Here is a 26,494-nt window from a genome sequence, read left to right on the forward strand (position 1 = left end):
CCTGTTGTTATGCATCTAGCTGTTAATTAATTGCAAGAATCCTCTGTTTCCTCAGGAGCAATCATAAGAGTATTTTTAATCCATGCTGTGAGCATAACTTCTCTATTAAAATGTTCTTTTACCACTGGTCTCAATACTGAGGAACAGGATGTGCATGCAGTATCACATACTTGCAAGGTACACTTAAGGACAATCTGTGTTAAGCATTGCTACACGGATTCTTTAGTGGAGTACATCCCTTAACTTTCCCAGAAATGCTGGTCTTTAATATGGGAGATTGTGTGTTCTTCATGGAATCAGAGAATAGCGTTGGAAAGGACCTTAAGATCATCTAGTTCCAAGCCCCCTTAGGCTTGGGCAGGGATGATTCACACTAGGCAATGTCACCCAAGGCTCTGCCCAGCCTGGCCTTGAACACTGCCAAGAATGGAGCATTTACAGCTTCTTTGGGCAATCTTTTCCAGTGCCTCACCACCCTTACAGTAAAGAACTTCTTACTTATATTGTGTATTCCTTAAATAGGCAGCATTAACAAAATGTGTTTATAAATTACTGGGCATTTCCTGATTGCTCATGAAAATCTAGAACATTCTTCCAGAAACAGTATGGGGACCAAATAGTGGAACACAGTGTAGTTTCACAGGTTGAGTCTTTTCACATATCTCCTACATAAAAGATCATTAGAAGAATTAAGCTTTCATTTAGGTTGCCCAAGGAAGTTGTGAATGCTTCATGCCTAGCAGTGTTCAAGGCCAGGTTGGACAGAGCTTTGGGTGACATGGTTTAGTGTGAGGTGTCCCTGCCCATGGCAGGGGGGCTGGAACTTGATGATCTTAAGGTCCTTTCCAACCCTAACTATTATATGATTCCTCTGTTTGCTCCTGCAAGGTAAAGAAAAAATAAGAAGGCCGTTCACTTCATACTAGAGAGGTAAGATGCATCATGGCACTACTTTGAGATGAGCTATTTCCTACCCATTTCACACTTTAGAAATAATTACTTAACACAGTGCAGCCCATTTTATTCACAGCAACTTTTTCTTACTAATTTACTTTGCAGTTTTGAAGTGCAAAGTGTCATAGAATCAACTAGAATCATGTGGTGTGGAAAGCCACAGAGCTTCTCCTGCTGGGCTTCAGTTTACTTGTATAAATTTCTTTCGGCATTTGATCATCATGGAATTGACTCATCCTCAGCACTAATTGCCATACAAAAGAAAACTTTACTGAAATATAGTCTATTAGAAGCAGAACTGGACTGGTAATTGGAAGAAGTCTAGTTCCCGTAGACTGTGGATTCAGTTGCTGTTGTGGGTGTACATCATAACCGTGTATAACAAGCAGAATCTCTACAGTTGTTCCTGTTTGATTGAAATCATTGATTTTTATAGGTAACACTTATTCAGTTATAATTTTGCAGATAATACTGATGAAATTATAGGGTATAGCATATAAGAAATGTCTAATAAATAGGAACTATGGTATACTTCAGTATATTACTACTGAAACTGATAGTGAACTCATGGCAGAGCCAAATTAGTGGATTATTAGTATAATACTATTTAAAATTGGATTCATCATTATATATTTAATATTGGTTTAATTTCAAACATGAAAGCTTAAGCAATGTGGGAGGGGGAGAAGAAAGCCTGATGTAGAGGTCAGTTGGCACTTTTACCACTTGCAATGAGTTTCTATTTGCTTCTGTCATTAAAAGAGATTATAAACAGCTGGAAATGTCTGTGGATAACATTTAATAACGCATGATTTCTACCAAGACTTATAAGCTACTGTGTTTGTCTTGATACAAACCATGAACACTTCCCCAGTAAAAAATCTCCCACAGTGAATAACTCAGTTCAACTCCAGATCAATAGTTCACCTCCAAAGCAAATGCTAATTGATAATGGAAGGCACAGCCAGGATAATTTAAGAATTTAAGTTCCCCAGACTTCCATTTCTTTTGAAGAAGTACACACTTTTCTCATTGAATGAATTTTCAAAAGCATCTAAATAACTTAACAGGATATAAATAACTTTGGAGCTGACAAACCAGAGCCAAGCATATTTTAATGTGCTTTGGACAGCTAGACTTCATTTGGCACCTTTGAAGGCTTGTTCGGTTTCATTTATGAACATTAGAATGAAGGTAGTGCCAATTAGCATCTGTTTAAGAGTTATTTCAGGTCTTGCAGTGGAGCCACAGGTTTCAGTCTGCTGTGATTTCATTTACCATTCCTTAAAAGTTTTTACACTTCATGTGCTACAAAAAGTCTTTGTGGCAATCTACCAAAAGAACTATCTCGTTTCCACCCTGTTTTGCAATATTTTGAGTATTTTAGTTGTGCCAGAAGATGAAAGTGTATCAAGGAAATTTGATAAATAGAATTAATTTTATCTTCTTTATTTCGAAAGGCTAGGCAGACTGCAAACTGTACAGTGTTTTTTGCATGTTGCATATTCATATACTTCCATTTCCGTTAGCTCTGAGATGGGCTCCAATGGCACTTACCTTAACAGTTTCTATGCCATCGTTGTCAGGATAGCAGAGTTAACTTGTCACATTGCACATTGAATAGTATTAACTCTTTTTGGAGGCATTTGTGTGGGTGTGCCGAGCTATTCATCCAGTTACTCTGGGGGCCAGGCAGAGATGGTCATATTATTTACTGTCTCCTGAATATAGAGAATAAAAGGCCAAATCCAATTAAAGACCCCAAAGTCTATGAGCTTGGAATTACCACACAGACTTTTTAAGTGATTTTCTTTTTTTTTACCACAGGGGTGCCAGGACCTGGGCTATGCATTGTAACTATTGAAAAAACTGAGTTCACCTCAATCAGATTAACTGTGCCTCATACAGTCTGGGCCCCCATGCCTTCTGGATCTTAAAAGGCAAGTCAGGGCTGGAAGGAGAAGGCTTTTTACAGCTTATGCTCTGTCCTGAAGGCATGTGTTGACAGTTACTTTTTTGAAAACACTAAGTAAGTCTCTAAATCGCACAGGGGTTATTCTGACTCCTGTTTGCTGTTTTGGTGTTTCTCTTAATGTTTGAGAATCACCCAGGAAATGAAAGGTCTTGGTCTGATTTCCTGTTGTGGGGACTCGTGAATCCTCTTTTCCTTTATACCTCTGAACTGAGTGTAGATTTTTACCTGTGTAGTTGCAAATGAGCTGTGGTGCAGCTTGAAATGAAGAGGTCCGGGGGGCTTAAGGCACTGGAGAGCACCAAGCATATCCCACAGAGATGCCGGAGAGGGACTCTTCATCAGGGTCTGTAGTGGTAGGACAAGGGGCAGTCAGTTCAAACCTTAACAGGGAGATTTGGGTTAGATATAAGGAAGCAATTCTTTACTGTGAGGGTGGTGAGAAATTGGAACAGGCTGTCTAAGGAAGTTGTGAATGCTCCATCCCTGCCAGCGTTCAAGGCCAGGCTGGACAGGACCTTGAGCAACGTGGTCTGGTGGAATGTGTCCCTGACTGTGGCAGGGGTTGGAAGTAGATGATCTTAAGGTCCTTTCCAACCCAAACTGTTCTGTGATTCTATTTTATTACTCCAGGCAAGACTCTGGCAGATAGTTTGTGTTTGTTTGTCCTTTTGAATCCAGCTCTCTTGCATCCCCGCCTTCAGTGGCAAAAGGAGGGCTCCCTTCCCTTCCCTGCTCCGATTTCATCCACTTAATCCAAGTCATCTGTTTGATGATTCCAAAAATACGGTTTATATTCAGTGTAAATTTGGAGTGTCCATGAAAAATGAATGTTCCAGTCATTCAGTGAAAATAACGGTAAAACTCCTGCTGGCTTGAGAGGGTGTGCAGAGAGGCTTTGTCAATGCACCAGTTATCGTTTCAATAAAGTTCTTTATGCATTTAGTTTTATTCCAAGAACAGAAGGTTAAAAAAATTCTGGTATTTACAAGGAGAAATAAGGACTCCAATCAGTTGATAGATTTAAAGCAATATTTTATGCCTAATTAGTTTGTAATAGCAGTTACAAAGCTTTTCTTTTTTTTTCTTTAAAAAGGCTATTCATGAAAATGTCAACAATTTTCAACAGGCTTTTGCTTCAGATCTCCCACATGGACATTGCCTTATTTTGTGCTGGTCTTAACACTAATGCCCTGTAATTGTGTTTCACTTCTTCTGATTAAACTGACAAGCTATTTGAATGGGTATCAATTAGCACATTTATCTGAGGTGGTGACAGGAATAGACCAAGGCTTTGCTTCATAAAAATAGAAGGAGCTCGTCCTTTGTTCTTGCATTCTTTTGAAAGTCTGGGTGGACTTTAAACAGTTCTCTTATGTTTGTTGTGTTTTGGCTTATTTCATCACTAATGCCTCACAGTTGTGATGCCCCACAAAGGAACATGTGGCCACAAAGAAGCCAGTACTCAAAGTGGATGGTTAATTACTGTAATGAGAATTGAGTTATTGTCTTTCCTAGGCTTTCCTCTACCTCCATTCATTTGAGCTAGCAGCTAAAGTTACAGTATGTGTCCCATTAAGCCTCATGTGCGCTGTTTGCTTTTAGGTGGAGATGTGCCAGACTGAAAAGCCTTGTTGCCAGACACACATCACTTACCTCAGAAAGTTTGACACATGCACTAACCTGATATTGTGTAGACTGCACAATACACTGCCAAGTAGGGTGACAGAACTGGAAAGTAGCAGTAGTTTCACTGGCTGCAAGAAGCATCAACTGAAACAATGTCAAATATTGTTTTGGTGTAGGCTGTAATTGAAAGTGTTCAGGACAGGTTGGAGGATAAGGAGAAAACAAGAAAAAAAGCAAACAAAAAGCCCACCAGGGTGGTCTGGAGGGAGCTGGCAAGATAAGGGACTAGAAAGTAGCAATGAATTTGAAAAAGCATTTAATTCCCTGTTATAAGTACAAATATTGAATTAGCATTGACTTTCAGCTCTGTACATTGGCAAAAACATTTTGGTTAGGAAATAAAAAAGACCTAATTTCCTTATGCATCATCCAAGGAATAAAAACTTGATGCAATTAAAAAGAAAGAAATGCAGTATGATACTCAATATACGCCTCAACGAGAGATCTATTAGATAGTGACAGATGCAGTGAATTAGTTGAAATCCTGTTTTTCCGTAGTATTTGGTAATCAGAGCAGTGTAAGTGCAGTCAAGACAATTCTGTGTCCTACACACAGGCACAGACAAGAGCTGGAGGTTTTGAACTCCAAGGCTATATATTATCTGCCTTTATGCCATTAACAATCCAACATCTAAATGGAATGGCATCATTGGAGCTTCAATATGGTCATGAAACCAACATTATAGTCAGATATTGTCATCGAGTGGAGCCTTTTCCTTAAATTCATAAACAAACCCTGAAATCTTTGCCTGCAACCAATAACATTATGTGGTTCTCCTGTTCCTCCAAGAGGGAGATCTGAAAAACACTGACGGGATGTTTCCAAGGGGTGGTGAGGTGTCTTAGGTAGTCTTGCATTTAATTCCGTGAATAACACTCATCCCTGTGACTCATGATAGAGCATTTATTCTACAACCAACTTGGAAAAGATTGGCTACAAGTGCTTTCTAGTGAGTGAGACATAAAACCTAGGCCAGTGGTTATATTAGATATTAATATCACTTTCATTAAGAGTTCTAAGTATTTCCACTCATCTATAACGGAAGCATAACAATGTTTTACTCAATAGGTTTCTGGAGTTTAGATGCATACAGTATTATTTGTTGCATGTTGTAACATGTCCTCCACATCTCTACCACTCCTCTTGGTTGCCTGGTATTATTTCAACTTTTAAACAGATAAAATTTTAATAGGAAATATGATATAAAGCTTTATTAATTACTAATTCATTACTTAGTAACATTAATTATTATGCTTATAATAACAGAATAGACATTTCTCAAGAGCTTCTATTGAAGTGGGTAAATTTTAACACTTTAACACTTGTTTTAACACTTATTTACATAGTTTTTCTCTATGGGCTTCCAAATCTGAAGGGAAAGCAAAAAAATGTGTACTGCGTCCTTTTCCTCCCGTTACTTTAGACTAAGAGAAACCATCCAGAAGCAATTTAAAAGCAGATTGCAATTTACAGCTGGAAAGCAGTTGGTGGTTAAATGAGGAGTACGTAGTGGACTCTTTGCAAGTAGATGTCTGTGAAGAAATTAGAATAATTTAAATTCTGGAGTAAACATTTTTGACCTTCTAAATGGAAGCATCTGCAAGATTTAATTTAACTCATGAGTGGGGAAATTCTCAGCTGGTGTGAATTAGTGTGGCTTCAGTGAAGCTGATGGGTTTATAACAGTTTACACCATCCACATTTCTTTCCTCAGAAATTTTATTTTTTTATATGCATTTAAGTGTAACAGCGTCAATTTTGTATACTGATAACTTCTGAATAGAAAAATGCAATTTACTTTATGAGAACTCTTATGGCTTCCTCTTTGAGGCCTCTGAGTAAGCATTGCAAAGGAAAAGATGCTCTTTAACTACAAGAAATATTCTGCAGATCGATATTCTAATACATGTCGTTCCGAAGCTACACCCTTCGAACAAAAAAGAATGAGGGGAACCTTCAGAGACATCAGTACTTGAAGACATGCTGAAACTCATATCACTTCGTTTACAGTGATATAGACCACTTTATGCATGTATTGGAGAGATCTTTTTGAGGACTTATCAGAAAACCTGTCTCAGTTTACCCGTCTTTTGCCTTTCTAGGCAAAAGCATGAGCTAGACTAGATGTCCCAGCGCCCTATCCAGCCCAGTCTTGAAAGTGTCCAGTGTTGGGGAGTCACCACTTTCCTGGGGAGATTATTCCAGTGATGGTTGTTCTCGTGTGAAAAATGTTCCTCTTGTGCCCACTCAGAATTTTCCCATGAGTAACTTGTGCCCATCACCCCTTGTCTTTTCCATGGGGACTCCTTGTAAGAAAGGGAGTCTCCATCTTCTTTGTAGTCACCGTTTAAATAGTGGAGCATGGCATAGTTTCTTACATTATAATCTGAATTTAAGTGTACAACACAACTCTTAAAGGATGCCAGGATATTTTTGTCTTGGGGAAGAACTTCTAATAGGTGCACAGCTTTCTCCCCCCTTCTAAAATTTAAAAAAAAAGAGCCAGTGCATATGTTTTAGCTGTTGAAAACCAATGAGATCTATATGTTAACACTTGCCTTCTAACTAGGAAAGTTCCACCAGTTGCCTTTTCTGCATTTTTGGTACTTTAGTATGCTGTAAAATCCAATCTTGGCTAGTAGCTAGAAGAGGACAGTATCTTCACCACAGTGATCTTGGAAACCCTAGTTCAAATATCACAGAAATACAGAAATATTCAATGTATATCTACAAATGAAAACAAGACAACCAAACCCAACAAACTGCTGCCTTCATTCTCAAGAATGAAAAAGTTCTCCATTTTAGGCAACCTCTAATACCATTATAAGTATAAATTCTTCAGTCAGTTCTTTTTTTAGGGAAGCTTAGATGCCAGTACGTGAGAAGTAAAATACTTCTTTACACACAAATCCTCCTTCTTGTGAGAAGATAAAAGAAGAAACCACACACGGCTGATATTAAACACAGCACTTAATTCACCAATTCACCACTCCACTTGAAGGCATTCAGATATTGTGGTGATGTGGGCTGCCTAAAAACATAAAATAGAAAAAGAGATTCTTCTTCAGCCATTTGCATATTCAGTTTTCATAATTTCTGCGTTTCATTACTTAGTTTTAATTATGTACAGATCTAGATAAAACTTGCTTGGATCCAGGACAACATTTGCACACCTCAGGTACTGATATGGCCAGCTCATGGTACATTTGTATTTTATTGACTTTATTTACTGTCTGGGATTGCAAGGATGTGGCTTGCCCGGTTTCTGCATAGCTGTGATTATTTATGCTACACTGGAACCAATTACACTCATTGTGATCTGGTCACAATTTGGTAAGGTAATTAAAAACTGCTGAAAGCAATCGTTTGATTTTAGGGGAACTTCTTGCCTGTAACATGCATTTATGAATAGGTTATTTAGTGAATAACATTCTGGAACTGAGCAGTATTGTGGAAGTGCCATGAAGAAAGCCTGTAATTCAGTGTTTCATTGCAAACTGGCAAAACAGTGGGATCTTTCTGTCTTGTCCTTTCTTTGTGGTGACTGAACCTTTCTCCGTTGCTACCGCGTAACACAAAAGCCAAAAGTCTTGAGTATAAAAAGGGTATCTAAGCAACCTTTTCTCCCCCTTTTATGCAAAATTCTCTCTTTCCTTATTTTCAAGAAAAAATTAATTCTTAAAAGGAAAAAGGAAGGTACAAATAGTCATTCCATGGGAGGTGATTCCCTAGCAAAACTGAAGATGGGAAACAGGTGATTGCAGAACCTGTAATGTAGTTACTTCGGATAAATGATAAAACCCAAAATAACTTATAGGAATAAATGTAAAGTGTGGATGAAATCACTGAGCTGAGCAGATTCAGTAATTTGCAATCACTCCATGATCCTAAGACACTTCTTACTATGCTTTCTTTTTTGTTTTTCAAACTTATTTATACTAAAATGTCTTCTTTAGCTCATCCAGAGAGGAAGCACACAGATTTTCTAAGACGTGTTTTCCTGATCCATCTCCCTAGTGGATACCTAGGATTTTCAGTGAGATTTAGTGTCTACTCACTTCTGCTAGAAAAAAACAGCTTAGCCTTTTCCTGACCCAAAATTAGTCTTAACTTCTCAGGAGGAGACTGTGAATTGGTATGTTCAAACCTAACTTTCTGCTTAAAAGCATTTATCCATCTTATATCTGCTGTTCAAAATGTTTTTTTCTCTTAGCACTAACTCCATCACTTTTGGAAGAGCTCTTGAACCTGTGCATAGTTTTTAAGAGTGGTGTTGTTCAACATTTAAAATAAAATATTAGGACAGATACATTTTTGAGCGTCAATTTGCACCTTAATAAAACATTCTGATATTGAAGTTTTGAATAAACCGTAAATAGTGGAACCACCTACCTAGGGGATGATGAAAATATAAAGTATATCAAAGTCTGGTAGCTTTTGTATCAAAAGATAATCTTTCCACCTGTCTCCTGGAGTCTAAATTACTTGATTAATGGCAGTAAGTGTGTCTTGAACAACCAACATGTAATATGTTAGGAGACCAAGCTTTCCCAGGTATTTTGGCCTATATGTAATGCAGCAAACATAAAGGAATGTGTGAAAACAGCCATTGCAAAAGTTCTTACACAGTTTTAGGCATCATCATCATCATCATCATCATTATTATTATTGTTGTAGTTACTAAATTGAAACACTGACCTTTTAAATTATGAGCTTTAAAGGAAAAGAGGAATAGCTCCCTCTAACATCACTCATTTAGCTGTGGTATACATTGCTTTTTGTCTATGATATTATGTTGTAGGCCTGCAGTTGCTGCACTTTTTGTGTGTTTCTTGGCACTCAAACCCCTTCTTTAATAGGTTGCTATTGTCAGCCATGTTCTTTGGCATTGATTGTACTTTTTAAAAAATAATATGCTCAAAATACTATGTTTGCATCTCATACAACTGTAATCCTAACTTTTCTGTACAAGGATATTCATTACCATAATGTCTAAGCCCTCTTTATAATAATAATTTTGGTAGTAGCAATCTTATCTGTGCTGAAATTTAAGCTGTATGATTTGGTGTTTGGAATTATTCAAATCTAACAACACAGCTCTAGTCTGGAGCATCTTCTTGCTAGGTCGACTGTGTCTCATCCAAAATGTGCTATATCTCTCGGCTAATCGGCCTGACTGCCCGTGTCTTGACTCTGTGATAGACTCTATAGTTGGAAATGAGTGTCCTGCCAAGTACCTCATGCTGATCAAGAGACATCTGTAATGAGCGAGTCATGGGATATAAATGTCTTTAATAGTTGTGAGATTTTTATTTTACTCCAATAATATGAACTGTGAACAGCTCATGAAGAGAAGAAAATGAGAGGAAAAAGGTCTGTTTTCAAAAGGAAGAACAGTCCTATAGAGGTCATTCTAGCAGATGCTAAAATTTCATCCCATTCTTAAGTGTTTTTTGTTATTTTTTTCATTTCTCTTCCTTACCAAATGAAATTGAAGCTCCCTGTCTAACTAAGTGCTTACCTAGAATGATATGAGTTTAACTGTGGGGCTGTTTAGACTTTGCTTAACATAAGGAAGGCAATGATTGTATTCTGTACTTGGTTTATTGTTTCAAGTAATGTTGACAGTGGTTATGACTGTAGATGTTTTGTAGGGTAATAGAACGGCACCTAGATTTCTTCCACTAACTGGACATGGATGTGTTGAAAAACTACTCAAATTCTCATGCCAGGTGGTAAATCAAGCTTAAAAATGCTTGGAAAATATATTCAGGGATCTGGATCTTATGTTGTGTGATCTGGGAGGGGGACTGCAGCCTTGGAGTAGAAATGCAATGGAAAACACATTCCTCAGTGGGGGAAGGCCTTCAGAAATTAGCTTATCCTGATCAACTGAGGATAAATCCAACAGACAGGGAAAAGCTCTGAGGAGGTTAGAATGGGAATATCACAGATCGAGAGCATAGTTTGAAAATATCTTGAGTAAAAACAGTATGCAAATTCTTTAATGGTGCCTAGAAATCAAGGGCCTGATTAATATATTCTCCTGTAGCAAAGTTCTCCTCATTACACCATGAATAGACATAATTTTGTCCACAGGAATTCTGAATAGCAATATTTAGGCATTGAAGGAATTCTGTGCATTTCTCCTCCTTCTCCTTTTAACCCAATGCCAGCAGCAGCTTTTGCTTCCTTCTTATCCCATCTCCAAAGTATCTTTCTTCCCTTTGCGGAAAAAGATTAACAGAGAAATACTATAAGGCTTGATGCTAAGCTGTATGGCTTTTTTCAGGAAACCACTGAATTCCTTTCTATCCCTTCTAGGAATGAAGGCCAGAAATTTATCGCAGAGCAACATTAATATAAGAGTATTTAAGGATTTAAATAAATAAACTTTAATAAACTTATATTTTCGGCACAGAACAGATGGTGTTTGACAGACCTGCCTGAAGCTATGTAACATCACATGCCATGCTATTTATTTTTCAATAATGTGATTTACTAAACAAATTTCTACTTCTTTGAAATCAAACAGTGAAGAAGGGGTTTTGTGTACAGACGAAAAGGCAGTAGCCATTTTATAAGTAACAGGTTAAACTTCCTGCATAAGTAAAAATATTGCGTGGCATGGAAGAAGTGTCTCTTCAACTTCGTCTGTATTCACATGTGTTAATAAAATATTTCCATTGAGAGAGCTTGACTGGATCTCTGCCCACTTGATTTAGTAGCCTGTTTTCCAGCACAGACTGGTTCATGCCATTTAGCATCTCAAACAGCATGTAGGCATGATTCAGGCAATTGCACAGAGCAGGGAGTTATTCAGTAAGCAGTATAGAACAGGCTTTTCTCTAGTTTGGAGAGAGAAGGGACTGGCCAGATGGATACTGACAGTCAGTGTTGTGTGGCCTAAGGGTCACAGAAGGGTTTCCAGTTGTCTTGTATTTCACAATAGGATATACCTTGGGGTCAACTGTTTATGTAATTGAAAACTAGAACAAGAAACTTGCAGGATAAATTTGAAGCGAGGCTTAGGAGAGATGCTAGATGTATCATGGGCCTTCTCCCAGTGTTAGTTTCCTCCTATGAGCGATAAAACCCACCGAGGTTTGGAACCTAAATTACAGACTTTTAAGTCAATCTCAGAATTCCTATTTTTTTTCCAAGTACTATTTAGGGAATGTCAGGAGCCTTTGCTCCTAAACAGTGCAGGTTATCAGATGCCTGGTTTATTCAGTGTTATTGTATCCCATAGCTGACTAGCCTGGAAGAACTTTCTATTCGGGACAATTTTCTGACCAACAATAATGGGTGCCAGGCATTAAGTGCTTTACCTTACATGATGATGGGAGCACAAAATACGTTTGCCTTGCATGAGGTCAGTGAAGGAAAATTGTGAACTAGTTATTTTGTTTGAGAGCTTTAAAACACCACCCTGATCTAGCCTTAAGGGTCACAACCTTTGCTTTTTGATGATTCTTATTGTATTAATGCTCACTGCAATTTGAACTTTAGCAAATTATTCCCTGATTTTATTTTAAACAAAAAATAAATTATCTTTGCCCTAGCAAAAAAATGTCTTAAAACGTTTTGCGTGGTTATGTATCTTTCTAAGCCACCGCATTAAAGATTAAACTGTGAGAAGGAAGAGAAGAATTTAAACAATATTAAAGAAATCTAATTATTTGACCGGGAAAATAAAACATCCCAAAACACTAATGTCACCAAGGATACTTGGTTCAGCTAGTACATAGCACACAGCTAGAGTAAATGAAAGTTTTCTTAGAATACAGCTTTGTAGTCTAACACACCAGGAACCTGGCTGAGACTAGCTCATTTGGCACTCCTCGTTGTACCATTTCAACAGTTAGGAAAGACTTTCTATACCAAACTTGTCTGCCTCACTTCTATTGTGAAAATGAGTTTTTCAGCTTGAAAAACTATAGATTGTGTGCACATATGACAGCTACTGGCTTGGACAAAATACCGGGATCTGAATTCAGGACATCAAAACCCAAAAGCATACAGTGACATTGCTTAGGCTAAAGAGCTGCAGTTCTTCAGCTGGGGACCAGAAGAACTCAGTCAAAGTATGAACACAAGAAAAGCGAGATAAAAATATCAGCGGGTTACACAGATGCCTCCTCTTGTATCATAGCAAATGCTCTCTCTGTTTTCTGGTGTCAATTTGTACAATTAACTCCAGAATTTGTAATAGATTCGTTTTAAAAAACTAAGAGGTAAATTTATGGTTCTTATGTTTGAATTTCCAAATTAAAAAAAAGGCATGGGTTTTACAGATTCTAAATGATCATAAATATATAGGCCTCATATCATAATTAGAAGTACAGACAGTAATAGAAAGCAGTCATTCTCTGGAATGAATGCTTCAAGCACAAGGCTAGAACACAGGCCGCTTGCCAACGTGGCCATGTAGGGCTGATAACAGTGCTGTGCATTTCTGAAATCATTATTGAAAGGGTATGTTTAATCCCCATCCTACCCCAAAAGTGACTTCTCAATAGTTTCCAGAAATGTATGCTATTAGGCTCAGCTGGAAATAGAAAATTGCTCTTAATCATATGCAAGGAACAATTCTAAATAGGAGTACTTGAAAACAGCATTGGGAAGGAAAAAGTACTGCCAAAAGAATGGAAGATCATTTTGATTCTTGATGAAAAGCTATCAAACAGAGTTCAGTGTGGCAAGAGATGTGACAAATCTTCAGAGAAGCAGTTTTCTCCTAAGAGAAAGGTAGCACAGTTAACAAAGTCACTTAATGCTTTTTGTACCCCTGAACCTAAAAAATATGGGGTTTCATTGGTTATGAGCCACAAAAAAGATTTTTTTCACTCTTTTTAATCTTTGTGAGGATTTTTGCTTTGAGACTTCCTGCAGGAAAGTCTTTTAAGTGGAATTCTTCTTTATACTGCACTTAATGTCTGCCAATATGAGTCCTGTTACAGGCATAGGGACCATTTTCCTTCTGTCCTCAAGCTGTGTTGCTGCTTATTATCATGTTTAACATTCCCAGTGCCTGGCAGGATGGAGATTAGAAACTCTTAATATTCGTTTTATAGTGAAAGGTTTTGCCAGATTTTTGGAGTGTAGGCTAAAATATATGTACATTATTTATTTATTGGTGAACTCCCCAGTGAGTCACCTTAATCTTTCTTGTTATCATTTTAGGATTGGTTTAAAATAATCTGCTACGCCCCCCACACATAAACGTGTTAAAAACATTATATTGGAAATAATAACTTGATGGAAGCAAACAAGAAGAGATGCACAGATTTGCTTTTATAAATCTGTATTGTTGGTTTGGGTTTTTTTGTTAAAGTGTGTATTTTCTGGAGTATTTTTCTCTAACTCCAAAATATTCATGTTTTAACAGACTGGAAGGAAGGAGAAAGGAGACCCTCTCAACATTGCTATTGACAAGATGACCAAGAAAACACGAGACCTTCGAAGACAGGTAACATATGCCTTTTATAATGATTTTCCGAGGAAGTCATTGCTTTTCAACTTCAGACTGTTTTTGCTACCTGGAGAGGTATAAAGAATTTATGTCCTTATTTAGAAATGACACTACATTACACATGACATTAAGAAAAGGAGTAGTATTTCCTGAGCCAAAAAATAGTGAGACTGAAACATATTCCACGTATAGTCCCCAGTGGTCTCAGTATGTGGGAGGGTAGGCAGATTGGCCAGACCTTCGCTGCCTTTGCAGCCCAGCAACCCATCATAAAAACACTGGCATATGTGCTTATTTGTATTTATTTGAATACTCTTATGAAATAACAGGAATGATCAGAATATGAAAGAGTTTGTAAAAGCAGAATATTTTCAAAGAAAAATTCTAAAGTTTCATATTAAATAAAGATCCTAAGAACATAAGAAGGTTGATAAAGACCAGTTGCCCAAAGAGGTAGAAGATGCCCCAGACCTGGAAATATTCAAGCCCAGGCTTGATGGAGCACTGAACATCCCAATCTAGTTCATGTCCCAACTCATTGCAGGGGAGTTGGACTAGATGACTTTTAAAGATTCCTCCAATCCAAACTATTCTATAATTCCATGAGTACTTGTAAAGCATGGTTTAAACCATAAAGGTTGACTTTTTTTTGTGTTACGTTTATCATTGTGTTTGGTAATAAGACTGAGAGATTTGTTCAGAAAATTTGAGTTGAAAACAAATAGAAGGGACATTGGCAAAGGGGAGAAGTCCTCTGTAGGTTTCTCTATGTACCTTGCCAATCAAAGGTTACCTCTATGAAAGCGATCTAAAATTCACAAGTACACAAGACCAAGTAAAGACTTAAATATACCTTCAGATGCCTGTTTGCAACGTGATAGTTTCAGAAAGAGTGGCCCCTATAGGCATTTTGAAATCATTGCTCTACACTGCTAAAACCCAGCCCATTTCATCTCTTCCTTAACCTTCAGCAAACGTGTTTAGGATCATATTCTCAGGCCTTATTTCTGAAATAAAAAATGATATTGCAATGGACTTGCAGACAATATGAATCATTGTCTCTCCTGTATAAAGCCTAGAATCACATCTGTTGCTTAGCTAATCACAGAAGAAAGATCTCTGCTGTTCTGACCTCCAAATTTGTGGGATCCTAGGTTCTGCAGTGGAGTTTGTACCATGTGTCGCCTCCCACCTCTGTTCTTATTGCTTGAAGGAAGTAGCAGACTAACACAGGAGTTGCTGTTCTGTGTGAGGCTCTCAGCAGTTGCCTGAATTACTCATCTCTAAAGCCAAATTTACTCTGAAACGTGATATAAAAATGGCACCTTTCTTAATAAACTGTCTGCTTCTCATGTATATTCAGCCCCAAGGGTGTTGAATTCAACCTCAGAAAGGTTAGAGCTCTTTATGTGGGTAAAATGAAGAAAATATATAATAGTTTCCTGCTTGGGATGAAGCTTTTAATATAATTTCTGATATTTATGAAAGTTAATCATGTAGGTATAATGTTTATTAAATCGTGGCAGTTGCTAGTAAACTAATCAAGATCAGATCATAATTGTGCTAGGTTTTTGCACAAGCATAGAGGAAGATGGAGTCTCTGCTTTCATCAACTTGTATTCTGACTATAAATCATTGTTCTTTAGAATCATAATCAGTGTTCTGCTTCATCAAATACATAATCAACAGTATACATTTGCGTGTCTATCCAGACCTGCCTAAATTTCAGAATGTGAAGATGTCAGTGAGGGTTTAGTTTAATGCCTCTGTAGAGAGGCTTGAAGATTAAGAAGAAATGAACCACAGTTGAGATTGCAGTGTTATGCTATTTTGGTCTTTCTATTTTGGGCTAAATCATGGGAGAGACAACCAACTTTGAATGCCATAATGCCTTTTGGTTTTAATGATCCCTTTTGAAGCTTGCTCGTCAGATTTAGGAAGCTTAATGTTACCATCATAAAACAATCTACAAAATATGTTTTGGTAATGAAGAAGGTATATATATTTCATTTGGTAGTCAGGCTCCCTTGAGAAGCTTCAGTAGTCAACCGTCTAAGACTGATTTTTCTTTCTGTCCATGGGTTACATAGCTCTTTATTCCTGAGATTTTATTCTATTAGCTACAGAACACACAGACATGTGAAATGATTGTGGATGGGATACAAGGTGCTAAAATTCCCTTCCATGATTTACGGGCACATCCATATTTCCTATTCTAATGGAATTACACCTTTTATACTCATCATTTAACCTCTCATGGGCATTGGAAAACTAATGTGGACATCTAATTATGTATCTTAATATAATCTGCCAGTAAGAACATCAACCTAAGTCAGACTGAACGAGTTCTTGGAAGCAGTCAAGTCTCACCAGCCATTAGCTTTCCGCTGCCATTTCTTACTTGCTTTTGAACAATTTTGATAAAGCACAGATTTCTGTGTCTGATAATAACTTGTGCCAATTGGAAGGATATGGGGTCTTTTTTCCCCCTGGTACACAAATCTGTCACACAAAAAAATAAATAAAAAGGGAAAACCACAAACCTAAAAGCTAAACAATAGCATATTTCATTGTGTAGTACAGGAAGTTATATCATCAGCAGGGTACTTGTTGATGCCCGTTATTTTCTTTCTTTGTTTTACCTCTATAGGGAAGAATAAAGATACTAAACATATAGTTTAAATACTACAGCTAGTCATAAAGCAGCACGCATACACAGGATCCCCAGCATTGCAGCTCTGCTGTGACATTGAAGCAAAGATAAGCAGGAAGGACACACCAAAGAGTTTGGCTGACATACAGACTGGATGCCTAGTGAGGACCAACATGTTTATAGATCATTTGGAGTTGTATGAGCAGGGCACCAGCTGTTCTGCTGTCACCACCACTGGTGGCCCACCTGTTAGTGCTGCTGCCTCCTGCCCTGCTGCCATCGTCTCTTTGCCTTGTGTCATGTTCCAGTTGAGCAGTTGAGCTTGTTCAGGCTGTATTAGCCAGTCGGTTTCCCTGCAAGGTATAATAACCAAAGCCATTAGTTTTCTCTTTAAAAGCAGATATCTGTACTTCTATTCATTTTAACAGAGCAGCCTGCCTGCAGTATTCTTCACAGTCGATTGAAATCAAATAATTCTTCATTCTTGTCCATTCAAGCCAGACTAATGCTTCATGTGCCTCCAAGTGGAAGGAGCTGTAAAGACATAGGAAGATTCTTTACTAGTGATTCTCAGTTTAGACTGGAAATGATGCTCTCCTGCAGCTGTTAAGGAGAATTCATTCACCTGCTGGTTGGTTTATGTCGTTGCTAAAGCTAGTTAGGAATACTGTATGAAATAAATGCTCAACAGAAAAGTTTCACTTTGTTTGAAACTGAAAATCATCAGGAATTAGCCAGAAATTGAATCTGAAAATAATTTTTTAAAATTCAAAATTCACATTTGGATTTTTTTCAGTAGTTTCAGATGTTCATTTTGAAAACTTAGCTGTTTATTTTAGCTTAGCATTGCAAATACAAATAAATATAAATATAAATAAACATATACATATAAATATGCATTTAAATATAAATTTAAATATAAGTGCAGATATAAATATGAATATTTTTGTGAATATAATTAAATATTAACAAAAAAAATTCTCAGAATTTTCAAGAAAGTTTTCTATTGTTTTAAGACATTTTGATAATTTAAAATTTTCAGGTTTCATTCTAATTGACAATAAAGCAAAAAAATTAATCTTACAGCTGTATTTCTGTTTCTCTTTGCAGTTTTATGCAGCAAAACTTTATTGCAAAATATTTTAATAGGACCTGTGAAGTAGAAAGTTCAGAAATAACTGCATTACCATTTGCATTTTGCCAAATACTTCTAATGTTCAGACTGATGCACTGAGCTTTTGTTTTAATGGAATGGATGTCTAACAGAAATTAATACTATTGTTAGATATCTGAGTCTAAGTGTGCAGTGTCAAAAGGCTTTTTTTTCCATCTGGTTGTTGTTTAGTGCCTTAGACAATGTGTTCTTGGGTGCAGTCCAGTTCAACCTTTTGAGCAAATACCACAAAATAGCATCAGCATTGTATTATTAGGTATATACAGTTGGTAGCTAGGGCAGTGATTTTGAGTATGGAAAGCTGTCATCATTTCTGGACTCGAAGAACTGTGCTTGTTCTCATGGCGAGATGAATTCTTGACACCATTCTCTGAGGCAAAACATTCTGATTTACCATTTCTTTTTGTCAAAAAAATGCCTTTTTCTCAGATTGCCTTTCCCAAAGGCAAATCTCTGAGGAATACATATTGTGTAATCACAGGACTGAAAAACAGGATTGCAGCCACCTGAATTAATGAAGCCTTCCTTTGTATAGCATTGTACCGTCTTTATAAGGCTTTCTATAGCAATAATGTCAGTTCCTTCCTATGGTCTCTGATTTTCAGGTTTATTTCTGATTTATTCTTATTTTCTTGCATCTCTCCTTCTCTCTGCTGCTTCCTCATCTGCTGTAGCTCACTTCCAGGCTGGTTGGTGAGATGCAGGAAGATGTGAAGCTGGTTTTAGCATCTGCTCTGCCAAGTGGCCAGCTGTTACCCACATGGCCAGCCAGCAGCTGAGTTCTCATAACAAATTTACCTCCATAGGACTCTAATTCAGGTCACTGTTGCCCTACCCAGACAGTTTATCATCAGACTCAAGCTATTTAGCATCCTCAAGACCTTTTCTGTTTGTCAGATTGTTTTAAAGTTGGCCAATACTTTAAAACGTATTTTAAAGAAGTGATGGAATTTCTGTAATAAGCCTCATTTCCTCAGAAAATCAGTCCAGAGACAAAAGCCTTTGTGATCAAGACATGGTGCAGTATCCTTCAGTATGCTCTCTGCAGTGACATGGTGCTTGTTTTCCCATATGATCTTCTAAGAATGGGTTTCAGGTGTAGCTGTGGTTTGTCCTTGCTATTGATTCTTTTATCGCATCTGCTTTGTAGGCTGAAAGCTGGAAGATAGGCACTTCCATGATTTCTGTATAGGTTTGAATGAGTTGTCTCCCTCTTTCTTACAAATATTGATGGAGGTTAGAATATTGATTCTTTCTTCTAAGTGCCTGCTTTTTCCCAATAGCCATTACTAGCACCCTATGAGTGCTGACACACTTTTGGGTATTCAGGATTAGATTCAGCCATTTGGGCATAAACTAGTATTCGTAATGCTTGTGCTAGCATGTCTTTCTACAAGCCACACACTCAGACTTGTTCAGTTACACTTTGCAGCAGCCAAATTAAATATATATATATATATATGTCATATTTGCCCTTTTTATACCTCTAATCAATTCTTTATTTATCATGTAGTTAGTACGTCCTTTCACATGACCCTTATGTATTTTTGATTGGTCATTTTCATACCTTTGTAAGACACCTGGTGGACTATAGATATGGTATTCATTAGTCTGTTATCAGTCATATCCACTAGCATACCTCCCTTCAATTGCACAGCTACAATTACTATACTCCTTACCTTTGTCCTTGTACTGTTTCAGTAGCTATGTGAGACTATAAGTCAAACTTTCAAAAGTTAAAGGTCGATGAGACAAACATCTGTAATTTACTTATATATTTGTAATTATGTAAATTTGACAAAAGAAAGATCTTGGGAAGAACTTCTTGATCATCCTCAGTTTTTACCTACTTCATAGGTCTCTGAAAGTACTTACAATTCCATTCACTTTTGCTAATATGGGTTACAGCAGTTTGAATTAGATAACAGGCTTCATAATGTTCTTCAGCTTATTTGTCATATCTTTTTTCCTAGCTCTTGAAAGGCAGCGTATCTCCATTTGCTCTTTATATCAGTCACTTCCACATAGATTAAGTTGTATCAGTGCTGTTTATGAATGCTATTTGCGGTAAACCCAAAAATGTTTAGCACTTTGAAACCTGCCAAAAATTGACATAGACTCTAGCGAGACTCTCAGAATAAAAGACATTAATATTAGCTCATACAATTAGACTAAGGGGACACCTAAAACTTAAAAAAAATTGTGTTCTATTGGAACACATTTTTCTCACAGCTTATCCATACAATGCAAACTGTATTGTGGCTAGGCACTTACATAATAATGATTTCAGGGTCTGGACTTAAATCTCTCTCTGTCTAAGTATATGCAGAGCTTGTTTCTTTGCAGTATGCGAATGCTTTGAGGAAAAAATGGGACCCCCTCCAAAAGAGGAAATTTTATCATTATCATTTTGCAGCCAAGGTACTGTCACATATACAGACCAGATGACTTGCCAAGTGCTGTAGGGAGAGCCAGTGGCACCTAGGAATTCAGTCTTGCTACCCTGAATCGTCATATACTGAATTCATTCTTTTTTTTATCCTTTCTCCCTTCTACAATTCTCTTGAAGACAAGAGTTATTGTCCAGTTTTAGAAGAATGATCTGAAACACAGAAAAGTGAAGTTGCCTCTGAAGGTGACTCTGCCCTCAACTTATGTATTCTGTTTGTACCAACTATAAGAGGTACACAGCATCTGTATGTTACAATAGAAGCCTAAGGGAAGTATGAGTGCTCAGAAAGCAAAACAAAACCAAGATCTTCAGAAGAAAACAGTAACTCAATTCTAATCAAACTTAATAGATATTAAATAACCAACTCCTTCCAGCTTCTTCAAGAAGCTGAACAGCACACCCAAAGAAATAAAAACGTATTGAGGGGATGGAAAGGGGGGGAGAATCCTGAGAATTCACTCCAGCTGATGTCAACTTAGGAAATTGGGTGATAATATAAAGAAACTGGTTTTCCTTTAATCTCCTGTATGATCAAGAGAGAGCTCACCTTCAGAGGCTGGTTTGGGCTTTCAAGGATGCATTTTGCAAAAGCTCTTTTTTCTTTATGCGTAGAGTTTTATGAAGAGTCTGCTTCCTAATTTAGGTGCCAAAAGGATAGAAGCCTAAAGGTAGGTTTATGTGGATAGTCCCTTTACTTTCAAGCTATAAAACCAATCAACACTGCAATAGGTGTATTTCTAGGAGGGCTGGGGAAGCAAATTCTGACTCTCATTAGTGTAAAAGTAAGTTCTGAAGTTGCAGACAAGGCACTAGTTAAGGTTTTAAATCCTAAAGGTGACTTTTCTTGATTCAAGATCTGTATAATTTAAAGAGGGCTAAAAACAGAGAGAGAACAGGCCATGGATCTTACTAGCTTGCATAACACTGTGAGAATTTGTGAGAGGGATTATAAAGTATTTTGAAGATGCAAATCCTCATGCAAGTGTTAAGGAGTAGCAGAATATCCAAGAAGGTTCAGTCCTGCATGAATATTTACTTAAGTTTTATTTTGAGAAGGAAAATTTGAGCAAGGTCATACTTAAATAGATGACCCACAGGAATCTTGCTAAGGTTGTGCTATATTGTCATAGCAGGGGGTTGTAACTAGATGATCTTTAAGGTCCCTTCCAACCTAAACCAGTCTATGACGTACCAGTTGTTCACAAGGGAAAGAGCAGTGTGATTCATGATATTGCCCCATTCTGTTGCATGAAAATACTTCTTGTCAAAACACTGGCATCTTTTAAAGTGAGCCAGCCATAAGTCAGTCTAAATGTCTTTGAACCTAAGGCCACCTGTGGTCTTAGAAACTCATCACACGTTACTTGTTCCTCATTAGGTTATGGCTTCACCTGCAATGACTCTGGTGCTCTTGATTATGGAAATCTGGAAGCTGGCTTCCTGAAAGCAGTCCACCAAATGCTAATACAGATTTATTTCTGTGCCAGCTCTGCATGCGTCTTTCTTGTATTCGCTTACTACGGGTGTGCTGTGTTGCGTGTTCATCAGTGCTTCTTCACTAGGTTTCTCTAGCAGCTTGTACAAAGATATTAGACAGGAGTTGTGTGTAATACTGGCTTATAAAGCAGAGATAATAAAGCTCTCCTTTATCAATTCCTCTACTCTTTCACTGAATTCATAGACACTCCTTAAGACCACAGAAGTAAACTTGCTCTGAACTTCACCAGCTTGGACTGAAAGAACTGTAAACCCCCAGGGTTGCTGCTCAATAGAACAACCACTTTTTGTCTGCTCCATTGCTAGATCAACTGGTGTATTTACTTTAGCAAAGGATTTTTAGACAAGTGTCTACAAATCTGATCTAAAAAACTTAGAGGCAATGAACTGTTATTTAAATTGCTGTTAATTGTGATTTTGACTTGAACTTACTTGAATGCACATGTCTTCATGTCCCTCAAAAAACATTTCTTCTGGATGTTTATCACTGTGACATTGAGGTTTTTATGGTGCTCAGAAGTGCTTCAGAGGAAATGGAGAGTGGTTTAATACTGCTGATTTACTCTTTCAGGTCTGCAGTAATTTCCTTGCTGCCTAATTATAAGGCTTGGTTTAATTTACTCTACACATAATGTTTACTGATGCACATATGGTGCTCTATTTCAGGAAACCAGACCCATATCAGGTAGTTTTGTGTAAGGCTACAGTGTGTAACATTTTCATCAAATGAAGGGAACTTTGATCTGTGACATGATACTTAGGATGGATTATTTTTGTCTGGCAAAATCCAAAGAGTATAGTAGCTATAGCTGGTTTTGAAATAGGAACACAACTGATTGTTGTGAGCACAGAGGGTTGGCTGTTCCAAGTGGCTTGTGAGGAATTATGAGGCAAATCTCAGTAACAGCCATATTGTGTTAGATCACTGCACATAGTTTGTCTATTATTCCTCAAATAATGAGTCTTCATAAAAGCTGACATATTTCAACAAATCTTTGTCCTCACTCCAGGAGCTTTAGAAGATGCATGGCTCTGTAATCACTGCAGAGGAGTAAGTATGGAGCTTTTAAAGCTCCTTTTTAAGGAGAGGCATTGCAAATGAGGGAGAATCTCAACTACAAAACCACAACCCCCAAAACTATTACAAGACATTTGTTGGTAATACTTCTACATAAAGAAGCTTTCCCCATTCTGTAGTGTCAGCTAGAGAATGACCTGCAGTCACATCAGGTAAAGAAACTTATAGAAGTTCATAAAGACAGCTTCAAATATTGATGTTAATTATCAATGATGCAATAGCATTAGGTAGGGAGCACTATAAATAGCAAACAGTCTTTTTCCAAAGGCTTCTATAATTCTGTTCTCTTAATGCATTTATGAGCAATGGAGAAGAAAATAAAATTTAATTTTCAGATGGGATTTCAAGATTGCATTTTTTTCTTAATTGACATTAATTTTGTTCTGTAACACTATTTCTAAAGTATTATTAAATTGCATTACTGTTATTTGTTATTAAGCGACCAGAAACATAAAGAGTGTTGGTTTCAGATTTTGACTTGCAGCAATTGCTTCAAAAGAGAAGAAAACAAAATAAAATGAAAATAAAACTAGAATAAAGCAAAAAAACACAAACCAGAACTCACTGCAGGAAGGGCTTTTTTGAAGGTATGGATAACATTTGATAGTGTCAGGTTTCAATCATCTCTGTCCATGGGGCAGGATCACTTTGTGACTTTGAGTGACTCTTGGAAAGGATCATGAGAAATTCATTTCTGCAAAAAACAGTTTTTGACCTTGTTTCAGCAGTTGTCTGGAACTCCAGGTTTACCAAAGACAGCTGACATCAGCTTTCATTGGGATTAAATGTCTTGGTTTTAGAGAAGCTGGCGATAATATTTAGTATGCCAGCCTGGTCCTACAGCTGGGATAGGTGGGAATGCAAGTGGGACAAGCGTAGCACTTACCCTATTAACCTTTCGAAGCTTATTGGATCAAACTGGTTTTAAGTGAAGGTAATTTCATGAAGGGTTTTCATAGTCAACTTCCTTCCCATTTGTGTGCAAATAGCTATTTAACCTCTCCAAAACAGTTTTGTTCCTGTTTTCTTTAATTACCGTATTTATAAAAAAAACCATAAAGCTGCAAAGCCACTCTACCTGGTTTAAATTTCATTTCAACAGAGCCTGAGACAATACACAAAGATCCATAATGTGTTGTGGTTCTTGGTTTAATCTGTGGATATTTAATCCCTTATTTGTATTCCTCCTTGTTGCCCTCCTCTTCGACACACCTTCTCTACATTAGACCCTCAAGACTTTCAGTCTTGGTGACATTTGTGACACTATGCAGTCAGTTTTCACAACAGTATTTTTCCTCTCTGCTGGAGTAATATCCTACAGCCTTTGCCACCTTTGTTCCTACATGTAATATCCTGTTCTTCATCCTTCCATACTCTCCCTGTCTCAGCTCTACCCTTCTAGGTCATACAGAATGTGAAGATTAATCACACTCTCTTTCACTTCTGAATTATTTTGACTTCACTATTCTTTCCACTCACTATTCAGTCCCTACCTGGTCTTCTGTCCTGTCTTTCCATCACTTTTTGATGACAATCTCTGTATTATCCTCTATCTTTTAATGATCTTAAAAATATTTGGTACTATCCCAGCATTCCAATCAGCACTGGGATTTTATTGTTCTATCCAGACATGAAACAAAGCAGACTTCTTGTCCCGACAGTATTTATATGTTTGGGGGGGTATGTGGATGTCTGGCCTCCAAGCTTGCACATTTTTCTCTATTTTTATGTACCTACACTAATGTTAGCAAGCCTGAGGCTTGCTTTTGCTGAAAAATGTTTTTTTAAAGGCAGTATAAAATTTCTAGGTCACAAAACTTGAGAAACCACTCCCCTGCTCTCCCCACCCCCCAAAAAAACGCCGTTAAATCAATGGGGACAAAGTACCGAAGTACTTGGTACCTAGGTGGTTCAGTGCTTCTGGCCATATAGTGTTTTGAGGAATCCGCTGTAGTGTCGTATGACCAGGAGGAATATTTTATCATGTGTGTCTTATGCTCTTTCAAATTTCTGGCCAAAAGTTGACACTCCAAGTTGCTTTCTATTAGTAAATTCTTCTCTAGTCTCTTCCTGACTAGAGAATTTTCTCTTTAGAGAGAAAAAAGCTTACACACACAGAAAAATATATGAAGAACTATGGTCAGTCTTTGTATTGTAACAGCATTTCTTCCTAGTTTTTTGTCTTAGCTCAAATCTTAAATATATTTAGGTAGTTTGGGTGTCCAAATGTGATGCATGCTTTCAATGTTAATCATTTTGCTGTTTAATCTACCAAGACAAGTGATGTCATTATCATCCATATCCTCCAGTCTGTCATTTTTTGGTTGCATCTTCAGGGGTTCTAGTGTTCAGAATCGACTGAGCCTTTCTCTGTAGCATTAAACTGCAGTAGCTTCTTATGGTCACTGTCTTATTCTCCAGAACTCAATTTCACAGCATATTAGAGGAGAGACACTTTAACTGCAATGGAAAATGGCTTTATTTTCATCTATTTCAATTAAATTAACACCTGTTTCTGAGTGCTCTGCAGGTGCAAACTAGAGTTGGGTGCAGCTTGTAATGCACTTTCAATAGCAAATGGTGAATAAGGTGCTCCTTGGTAAATTTTTGTTACAGATAGCTTTATACTGCCAGTCTTTATAAAGTTTAACAATCTGTTAGAGTCATTAATCTCCTGCTGTGACTTTACATTCCAGTGTCAGGATTAGACATTCAATTCCGACTAGACTGTTAGTAGCGCTGAGACATTTTGGTTCTAAAATTGTTATATAGCCACGGAAAACATCATTTCAGTGGGCAGTTTAACCTCTCTGAGCTCAATTATAGCTGTGAACTGACAATGATAAACCAGCCCTAAATAGTGCTTAGAACAGTAGAACATGATGCTATCAAAAACAGCAACTGACTGCACCATAAACTGACTAAATTGACTGAACTGGAAAGACATAAAATCTGCCTTGTGCTACACCATTCATACTTCTAAAAATATTTGCAGGTCTGGATGTTTTCCTTTTCTATCTTTATGTTGTTCTGGCAAACCTATTATTCTTTAGCTATATGTTAATTAATAACATTTTCTCCATAACAAAATGAATTAAGCAAGACCTTTATTTAATGTGCTTTATCCTCTAAGAAATGAAGTTTCATGTAGTGGCAACTACCCACACCTTTGAAGTCACCTCTAGTTTAAAAAATCAGTAGGGACAAAAAAACCCTAAAGCATTATCTTATGTGTAATAGTTTGTGTCATAATATTTACATCAGAATGCAGGTTAAATTAAGGCATTGCAAAGACATTTGTTAATATACGTATGTGCAGAGTCTCATGCTGGTTTTAGAATAAAACTCAATGTGGGTTTGCTGCGTGTTTTATGACCATTTAAATTCAAGTCACAGACTTCTCCCATTCCCTTCTAAACTGATGTTACCTCTACAGAACAGTAAAATATCCCAATGCATAAGCCATCGCTTTGACTGGACTTTGTTGCAGTATGCAGAGGGGCATACAAGATTAGTTTTCCAGTAGTTATTTACCTTGATGAATAGCCC

The 26,494-nt window shown here is 37.3% G+C and overlaps 1 protein-coding gene across 2 annotated transcripts in view; it reads left to right on the forward strand.

Moving 5' to 3' along the window:
* The window catches only part of CTNNA2 (catenin alpha 2), a 452,176-nt gene that overhangs the window by 323,431 nt on the left and 102,251 nt on the right, over positions 1-26,494 (forward strand). For both annotated transcript variants that reach the window (XM_061466251.1, XM_061466261.1), the window contains one exon: positions 14,008-14,088. In XM_061466251.1, the coding sequence (XP_061322235.1) occupies positions 14,008-14,088 (81 nt within the window). The remainder of the gene's footprint in view (positions 1-14,007; positions 14,089-26,494) is intronic.

This window comes from Pezoporus flaviventris, unplaced genomic scaffold (genome assembly GCF_033815535.1).
Source record: "Pezoporus flaviventris isolate CSIRO_AGI_PZ_B2104156 unplaced genomic scaffold, CSIRO_AGI_Pfla_v1 ptg000002l, whole genome shotgun sequence".
NCBI classification, from domain to species: domain Eukaryota; kingdom Metazoa; phylum Chordata; class Aves; order Psittaciformes; family Psittacidae; genus Pezoporus; species Pezoporus flaviventris.